The sequence below is a fragment of the Terrapene carolina genome, unplaced genomic scaffold (genome assembly GCF_002925995.2).
Source record: "Terrapene carolina triunguis isolate 2854851 unplaced genomic scaffold, T_m_triunguis-2.0 Scaffold85, whole genome shotgun sequence".
In the NCBI taxonomy this organism is placed as follows: Eukaryota; Metazoa; Chordata; order Testudines; family Emydidae; genus Terrapene; species Terrapene triunguis.
This window is the reverse complement of record NW_020664436.1, coordinates 34,458,636-34,468,434: the sequence shown is the minus strand read 5'-3', so window position 1 is coordinate 34,468,434 and position 9,799 is coordinate 34,458,636. Positions and strand designations below refer to the sequence as shown.

At 41.3% G+C, this 9,799-nt stretch overlaps 1 protein-coding gene across 2 annotated transcripts in view; it reads right to left on the bottom strand.

The window, feature by feature from the left end:
* Positions 1-9,799, bottom strand: part of EZR (ezrin) — a 57,316-nt gene continuing 47,517 nt past the window's right edge. For both annotated transcript variants that reach the window (XM_026649727.2, XM_026649728.2), the window contains exons 9-14: positions 5,800-5,963; positions 4,317-4,447; positions 3,336-3,496; positions 2,897-2,989; positions 1,292-1,543; positions 1-621 (exon numbers count right to left, since the gene is read on the bottom strand). In XM_026649727.2, the coding sequence (XP_026505512.1) occupies positions 457-621; positions 1,292-1,543; positions 2,897-2,989; positions 3,336-3,496; positions 4,317-4,447; positions 5,800-5,963 (966 nt within the window). In that variant the 3' untranslated portion in view covers positions 1-456. The remainder of the gene's footprint in view (positions 622-1,291; positions 1,544-2,896; positions 2,990-3,335; positions 3,497-4,316; positions 4,448-5,799; positions 5,964-9,799) is intronic.

Genomic DNA, 9,799 nt, shown 5'->3' with positions numbered 1-9,799 from the left:
AGGGCCTGCAAGTCTTTGCTGACAAAGCATAATGTAGAATTAGTCGGGTTATATGCTGTATGTAAAGAATGTAAAGATATATGGCACAAAATTCACCCACAGCATTGTGTTTTTATTTAAAAAGCTGAATCCAGATGTACCACCTATCACAGCATAATATCTTTATGGATAGAAAGACGTAGTATTAAAATAAACCCTGCTTGAAAAAAAATGGACGTGACTTATAGGCCTTTTGGCACTAGGATATGAATGAGCAAAAGTTATCAGAATTGCTTGGCTGACGGACTTAATGGGCAGTCACCACATTTTAATAGTAAAAACTGGAGGATAAGCTAGGTTTAGAGCATTTGATATTTATATATATTTAGATGTTATACAGTGACCCCTCAGAAAAGGCAGATCGTATGTGAAGATCTGCCTTTCCCATAGTCTTGCCTTCTTGGCTGTAAAGTGCGCTTACATGGCCTCAAATTCATCGATTCTCTGCTTGGTGTTGCCCTGTCGAATCTGCCTCAGCGTCTTGTACTTGTCACGTCCCTGTCGCATGTTCTCTGTGTGGATCATGTCGTTGTGGGTTCTCTTGTTTTCATCCCTGGCCTGGGCCAGCTCATCTGTCAGGGTCTGCAACATTGAGTACAGGATGTCACAAATCTGGGTCACACATGAAAGACCTGGATCTCAAGAGTTTGACCAGAGTCAAGCATTAAAAATGTTTTAGAGGCTTTTGACAACATCTTTGGGATGCAGAAGAGTACTGAGGAAATGGGTGAACTGGAGATCTGGACATTTGAGTATTACAATGTGCTGACTGAACACTAGCTATTTGAAAGAACCAGAAGCGTCAGTGCATCCCTACTGTCTGAGTCATAAGAAAAGCCCGTATGTATTGCATGAAAATCAATCATGTTAAAGTACAGGCACAGATGGCTTTATGTTCAAGACTTCTTGTAGGGCTTGTCTACATGGAGATTTAGTGCATGGCAAACCAGGGTGTAAACCTGCAGCACGCTAACTGGCCACGTGGACCCTGCTGCCATGTACAAACAGTTCTGCAGCGCACAGTACAGATCCCAGCAGTAGGTCAAAGTGCACTACGAACTTTTAGTGTGCAGTAGCAGGGTCCTCACAGCTTGCTGCAGATTTACACGCTGCTTGCTGTACACAAAGTTTCCATATAGATGAGCCTTTAATATTTTACATACACCACTTTGGGAGAGCCGTGCATTTAAACAGGGCTCAATTTTCAGCAACATTAGATTTAAGTTTTCTCCCAATAATTTTGTTTTCTTACCATCAACTGCCGCTGCACACGCTGATTCTTCTCTGCTTCAGTAGTGCGTTCCTCTTCATTGCGATCATCCAAGATGCCTTCACTTGAGAACTCTGCACTGTAGCCTGAATATTCTGTTCCTTCATCATGCAAGTTATCGTGGACATGGTAATTCACTGGCTCATAGACAGGGGCTGGCGGTGGAGGTGGGGCAGTCATTACCAAATGTAGCTCTTCTTTTGTCTTCACTAGGTCATCTTGGGCTTCCTTGGCCTTTAAAAGTGGAAACAAAAAAAATGGGCACAAAAGCAGATATGTGAAGTTTATTTAAACCCAGCTCAATGAACACACTGTAGCACCCAAAGGGGAAGGGAGAGAAAGAAAGGGGCATGTTAGAGTGGTTGGATATTTGCTAAACAGAAGACAATGCTTTCAATATACTCTTCTGTATAGTGAGATTAAAAAAAACAAAATTTGATTGGGATTGTGGATGAGGCCAGTATAATTTCACTAAGCAAGAGTCTTCCTCCAACATAGAACAATGCCTGAAGAACTACTAGTATTGTAGGGGAACGTGGAATCCATATTTATAACATACTACTTGTCAAATAAAAAGAAGCTGTTAGTCAGCCTTAGCTGGGAAGTCCATACAATGAGAAATGACATTCCTAAATTGCGGGACTTTAAAGAGGTGTGTAAATTGCAAGAAATTGGGCTTCTTGCTTGCTAAACAGTTCTTCCCTCCCCAGGGCTAGCTATGGTCTTGTGGGAAAACTGAACTCAGCATCCAGCAAATGTAGAAAGGGGGCTGTAATACTGTGGCAAGCTTCAACTTCAAAGGTAGCTGGGGAAAAAATGGAAAACTGTTGGTAAGAGTTTGGGCAGTTTTCATTGAAGTTTTGAAATATCCAGAATATCCCCAGCCAGCTCTAAACTTTTGGATTGCTATCAGATCTCTAATCAGTGTTTAAAAAGTTCTAAGAACACACATTTTCCTCTACATGATAATTATTCTTGAACAAAATGCTGCAGGGTTGTTTTCCTAGAGGTGCAAAATAGCAAAGACAAAATAGAAAACTAAAGAGTGAGAAAATGTTTTCCAGATATAGTGTTGAACTTATGTTGGCACATAAATATAACTATACACTTAAGGATCTTCCAGATTTGCTCTCACTTCTGCTGCATTCCATTATGAATACTTCAGTTCCCCATGGCAAGACAAAAGAAGGCACTTTCCAATAGCACAAAGTTATTGGGACCACTACATTAGTGCTGTTACACTTTGTCCGTTTCTCTCTCCTTCATTCAACATTTTCATACACAAACGTGTGTATCCTAAGATGCCCAAATACATTACGATCATGACTCTATAGTTAAGATTGCATTCTAAGCTGTTATATAGCTCACTGGTTAGAGTTTTGAGAAGAGTCAGATTTATTGGAGGAGGGAGATTACACATTGCACTTTGGGTTGGAAGTTAATAGCTACATTCATAAATTCAGCATTTCCATTAAGGCTTTACTAAAGATTCTCTTTTGTGGTGTTGTACAAGGCTAAGCAGATTAAACTTGAATTAGTAAAATGTACCAAAGCTCTGGATCAATTTAGGAAAGCAGAGAAACTCACCCTGTGTTGCCATTCTTCAACCTCATTCTCTTTACGCTTCCTTGCCTCTTCCAGAAGAGCAATCTTGGCTGTATATTCTGCAAGTTCTGTAGCCTATTGAATAGCAAGGCTAGAATTATATTTGGAGCTCTTTCAATAATGCTTTTGTGAATGAGAAACATGACCCAAATGTTACATGATTTTGTGAATAGATTCCTCCACTGTGATAAAGACTCCATTAAGTTATGGGCAATTTGCACTTATTTGGTATATCATTTGAAAAGTTTCCAAGTCAAAATTGAGTCCATGATTATGCTACTGCAGTGTGTCCTCTGGCCTAATGGTTCATTTCCTTGTATGCAGGACTTCATTAAAAAATATGCAGTAACAAGCCCACGTTAACTGAAATATACGATTCAAGGCTTTATACGCTAAGACTCAAAAAGCCTATTGTTCCTACCAGCTGTTCCTGGCTCTTCATCTGGTCAACAGTTTGCTTCTCCAGCTCTTCCTTGGCTTGGAGAGCAGCCAAGCGCTCGGCCTCCAGACGTTCAGCTTCCCTCTCTGCTCGCCTCCTCTCCTCCTCAAGCTGCATAGCTTTTTGGATCTGATCTGAGAGCTCTGTAAAGGAAGAGGAAAGCAGTAAGTCATTGGGTTTAACTAACCTCTTCACAAAAGGGGTTTTGCAAACTGGTGCAAATGCTCATGGGAACAAGACTAAGAAATACTTCCCTCCAGTCTTCTATCCACAAACTCCAACTTGGCTTATGAACAAGTCTAAATGCAGTTACCTGACACATCATACGCAAGACGTCCATAGCTTATGTTCTAGGTAATATTCCCTTTACAGAATGTAGGCAATAAGAGTCTAATTGTGGGTTTTACTCCATATTGAGGAAAACATGGCAATTCCAAAGTCTTAGAATACCAGTTTATGGAGTAGGACTGGATGTTGCTGCTTCTGGTCCTCCATATTTCTCTACACATTGGAGGTAGGGAGGACACAGACTCCAATTTCACTGATGTCATGTTAAAGCATCAGGTGTCCTGGCAGGGGAGTTATGGGAGGGACCATTAAAAGCTACTTGAGTGAGAAATGTTTGAGTCAGTCACTGATGGAAGTGGCCATATTACACTTTCCTCCTATGGGAAAGCGAACGTTCAGTTTTAAACCTCAGTTTCCAGACCAAAAAATAAAGGTCACATGACATCTACTTTCTCTATACAATAGCTGGTGATCACTGCACTGAAAAGGAAAGATTTCACTGTCCCTGTATTTACACAGGCGCACAGACGCACTGGTAGAAGCCCGTTTTGTGCAGCAGATCAAAGTGTCACAAGATGGAAGCGTTTAGGATAAGGGCAGCTGTCAAGTAGAAGGGTAAAGCCCAATGTGTGGTATCACCTGTACCCTGCCTGCTGACCAGTGCAAGCCCTTTACCTTTCTCAGCCTTCTTGGTCTTTAGTTCATACTCTTGCAGTCTCAACATCAGCTCCTCTTTCTCCCTCAACATCTGTTCCTTCTCTTTTTCAATGGTCTCTCTCTTCTTCTTTTCACTTTCTAACTGTTGCCTGTTAGAGAGAAATAACAAGTTTAGAACCTAGGAAGGTAGGAGTTTGCTTGCTCCATTGAACTGCATGCATGCTGAAGGAGGCCTCGGCATCTCTGTAGGAAGCTCAGTGAAAACCTCTGGTGAATGGCAGTCAAAAACTATGTTAGGGGGCTCTTGGGGGTGGGAACTGTCTTTGTTCTGTGTTTGTACAGCACCTAGCACAATGGGTCCTGGCCCATAACCAGGTAATACTATCACTACTACTAAGGAATGGGATAAGTTATATACTTTCCATCTTTCTTTTCCAAGTCAATGCTACATCCTACCCAGGAGCACTGTGTTGAGTGTTGGATACCCCATTGCATAAAGAAGGATTCACAGACAGCTGACAAAAACAATCGATGCAATGTAGTTGTACCTGTGTCAGTCTCAGGATATTAGAGACACAAGGTGGGTGAGAGAGACAAGCTTTCGAGGACCTGAAGAAGCGCTCTGGGTAAGTTTGAAGGCTTGTTTCACCAACAGAAGATGGTCAAATAACAGATCTCTCCCACCTTGTCTCTCTAAAAATGATCAGAGGCATGTAAATACTTCCAGAGACGGAGAACCATTGAGAAGATTGGTACCATTTAGTGTAGAGCAGAGTTAAACAAAAGACCTGCTAGAAGTAACAGGCATAGGCAAATCACATGTTCCTATATATCCTCTCATAATATAAGATAAAAGACAACAAATTTAAAAACTGACAGAAGGGAACACTTTTCCTACAAGACAATCAACCGCCAGACCTATTTGCCTCTAGTGTTCATTGAGGCCAAAATGTAAGCAGAATTCAAGGAAGGGATTAGAAATCCATGTGAATAAGAAGAATACCTACAGTTACATTAGATACACAAAGACTTTAATGGATATAAATACTCATGCTCCAGGGCAGAAGCCAACAAATGGGGGTAGGAGGAAATTTGTCTGTGGGTAGGTTATTCTCTAACTGCCCACTATGTAGTTTCTTGTACTTTCCTGACAAGCATCTGGTACTGACCACTGTCAGATAGGATACTGGCATGCGGACTTCATGTCTGAGCCAGTCTGGCAAGTCCTACGTTCTTTTGAATTGTTTCTTCTCCCTTTAGTCAATACCCTCTCTGTTAGAAGTTAGAATCCAGGGCCAGATACTCCCCTCTGGCTAAGGTGGGATGAGGGCAGTAGCCCTCAGTGTCTGAATGGTTCACCTCCTGCTTTGGTGCAACCCCACCCTATTGGCTACAGTTCAGCTGTCTCACAACTAAAATGTTTAATCCTGCCAATTTGCTTCCGTTCAGGTCACCCACATTCCCCCTGAGCTCTCACCCTCCTCTGTCCAGTTCAGCTCACCTCTCCAACTGTTTCTGGTGTTTCTCCTCACGGGCCTGGGCTTTCATCTGTTGGACCTCAATGGTGTCAGGCTTCCTGCGGCGCATGTACAGCTCATGGTTACCCATGCACAGCTGCAGGATCCTCTTGTTAATTCTTAGACGAGGTGCATAAAACACAAAGTCCTAGAGAAGAGAGGCAGAACAATGGAATTCAGTCCCTGAGGCAATGGTTTCCTATGGAAGGAGATAAAGCACTTCTAACTTATTGTAGGCAGACCAATCACATGGCCACTGTCCTACTGCAATCCAAAGACATGCACAGGCATTTATATATTAATAGCAGCTGCATTTTCAATTATGTATATCCAGTGACTGTAACAACACTCCCATAAATACCTCGATTCAAGAGTGACAGTAGTACAGAAGGAGCTTCCTAAGGTTTGAAACACTTGGAAAGTCAATCAGATTTTTTTGGGAGGATATCTAAGCAGCCATGTAACCCACCCACCTCTATTTATTACACAAGATATGACAATGTGTGATTACGGTGTTATTCACTTGTATACAAAGTGGGCAAGGTCGTCTTATGAATGGAAATAAGACCTAAGGAGGCCTGAAACGTAATAGTATATGATTAATATATTAAAAAATACCACAAGGATTTACAGTCTTAGGTCATATCACTGATCCCTCTAATTCAGTGTCTTAGAACCTGCTACTATCTCTTTCTTCAGACAAAGATGAAGAATTGTCAGCACCCTCAGCCAATCGTACCATGAGATACTTTTCAGAGGGTCGGGATGGTTCAGGAGGAAGGGACGGTTAGAAGGGTGAGAAGACAGATTCCCTCCTGCCCCTTGAAGGTGATTAGGTTATACTCTGAAGTAAGATATGTAGCATCTTAGTAATGTTTGTAGCTATGCAAGCTATGTCACAGACAGTCTCCTGTGCTGGAGAGTCCAGCCACAATAGTTGTATCAATATTTGCTGGGAGTCCCAGCAATGGTATCTCTACATAGGTGCAAAATATAGAACATGGCTGAGTGTAGCTACACACTAATGGAACCACCACTTTGACAAATGACTGTCCATAGCCACTTCTGAAGTGGCCATTGAGGGACTGCCACCATCAAGCATTCATGCAGCCCTTCCTCCTAGATGATTGGGGGAAAGGAGAGGAGAAACACCTTAATTCCTTCCTCTAGAATGAAGATGGGAGACTCCTCATTCCTTTTGCTACTTAGCCAAAAATAACTTTGGGAGTTTTTACAGGAGCAAGATTTCTGCATTCATGACATCTGCATTGTTGTCTTTGCCTCTTGGTGGCATTTTTAAGAAGATTTGTGCTGTGATCAGAGCTCTGAGCATTAGTTGAGCATAAGTGAGCTACTCTATCACCCTCCCCAGCTGCCACCACCACATGAGTAATGCTTTGGGTATTGGGTTACATGCAGCACTGATAACCAACAGAGTTAAAGAACAGGGAAAGGTTTCTGAGTTAACAAGAATGGAACAAAATCCAATCAACCAAGTTGCATCAAACAACAATCCATTTATTAGAACAAAACTCATTCTCTCTGTAGGTAAAGTAAACAGGTAAAAGTAAATTCTTCAGTAAGGCTATGCCCAAAGCCATAGAATTCTTCATCTGTTACTGGGCCAGATAGCTTTTTAAGTGTATGAACAATTATAGATTCAGTAAGGCTTTGAACTCAAGAAACACTGATTATTCAATAAATAAAGCATTGCATTTCTGCTATTACAGCATGCTTTGCATAGGGTGATAAGACAGACCAACAGATAAAATGACAAAGTCGCCTGGGAAATGCACTAATCCCTTAGAAATGCCCTCCTGTGGAGTGCCTCATAGTTCATATGAGATGGAATTTTCACAAGAAGAATCAGAGCTGTGCATTTACAGAGAATGGGTCTCAGACATCAATGACTGCCACTCCAAACATTTCAATTACACCTGGAGTTCAGAAGGTATTTTGGACCTATGACTAACACTGGAAATGACTCCAGAAATAATGAAAAATGCTCCTAACTCCAAATTCAGCGAGAACCTGCTGGCAAGGATAAGTTCTCTTCAGCACAAACCCTCCATTATGATTCTATTCACATACCAACTCTGAAGGATGCAGACTTTGCAGTCAACCAAGGTGGTCTGTTTGGTTTTTCTAACTATTCAGATCACAATGTCTTTGGCATGCCTGATACGGTCTACAGCTGTAAATTATTCATTATGCTTCCACTTATGGCAAACGTTCAAAAAAAGCCAAACAGCTATGTGTATTGTATGCAGGTATGGCCTCCATCTCTAAGCAATGTCTAACTCCAAGAAGGTAAATACTAAAGTCACGGATGGTAGCCCACGTTTGTCATCTATAGCCTCGTAACTAAGGGGAAAAGAATTAATGTAAGAACACAGGAGTTTTGCGGTGAACATTATAATCAGAGGCACAGAAGAACTCAGGCCCACCCTACCCTGGTTTGAGATGAAGATGTGCATTCTCACTTGGTATTTTGATACCCCCAGCAAAATCTTCCATCTCTATTCAGTATCAGTGGCACATAGACTCAAAAAGAATCTCCACAGCACTAGGTGCCTCAGGAGTCAGACTCTGCTCCTAGTAAACTTAAAGCCTTGTCAATATAAAGAGAAAAAATGGCAATCTATTTTTACTTTGGGGATTCTACTAGTAGGTACCCAGGGCTGGGTTGTTGTTTTTGTTGGTTTGTTTTTAAAGTTTGCCTTTGGAAACTCAAAACTTGTGTCCAGAAAAAACTAGACCTCTGCTTCTCTTTTTTGTAGCGAAGTTTGAATACAAGAAGCATCTAGAGCATACAAGGCACTCCAAACCAAACGGAACAGACATAATAGGTGTTTTCAATAGTAACAGCTTCACTGTATTAATCTCTTGCAAGTTTCCATTTTAAATGCATTCAGATTTGCAGCTGGAGAGTGGGTGGAAAGCTGTGTCCTTGAATCACAAACAGGAGATTAACATTTTGTACTCAGCATGAAGCATGAGTGAGATCACAAAAGGGCTTTCCTACCGAGAAGTCCAGCATGTACAGGAAGGTGAACCTTTACTGTCGGGCAGTGTTTTGGTGGTTGCCATGAATTACATTATAAAACAGATTTGTTTCTAAGAAAAAGGATGGATTTCACACCGACAGTTTTTCAATATTCTGCTGTTCGTTATTTAAACAGTTTGTTGAGTCAGTTGCTTTTAACTCCATAGCCACCATTTTCTCAAAAAGCCCTACCAAAACCAAACTGACTGTTTCTAAAAGCTGCGTTTTCCCCACGCCTTGTTAATAGATGATCTACTGCAAGAGCATGCCCTTTTCTCCTGCTCCAACAGCTGACAGGACTGTCAGAACAAGCCTCACCTATTCCTGTTATTCCACTCTTCATGGTTTGATAATGGATAGTGATATTGGTAAATTCACTACAGTTACCTGGGAAAACATGCTCATGGTGTATTTTAAACACACAGGTACTGTATTTAAATTACCTCTTTTCAGGTATCTGTGTCCTTGCTTCTCCATACCCTAAAAAGTGTAGAAGCTCATTTAAGAGACTCTGCTCCTTTCTTGGAATCAGAATTCCAATGCGATTTGCCCCCTAATCTGTCTCCAAACAATTGTGAAGTTTCAGAAGTCAAAATATGCAATGATCTGGTGTGTGATGTGCACTTTTGGAGTGACGCACTCCTGAGACCCTTAGTAAGAATGCTATGCATGTTCAGTTTTAGAGTAGCATCACAAGAAGCCTTTAATAGAAAAACAATTATCCAGCAACTCCAGGTGTTCTGAGAAGTGAGAGAGAAGCCCTGGAAGATTTTTTTTTTTTTTTTAAACAACTCAAAAGTTATTTGTCTATGAAGAGGTAACTCAGACCTCACCTTTGAAAGTACCTCGGATATGAGCGCGAGATAGAATTGTAGAGAATATTTTTTTGGTGGGGCAGTGGTGAGTGGTTTGGATGGTGGTATGTGGGGTATAGCAAG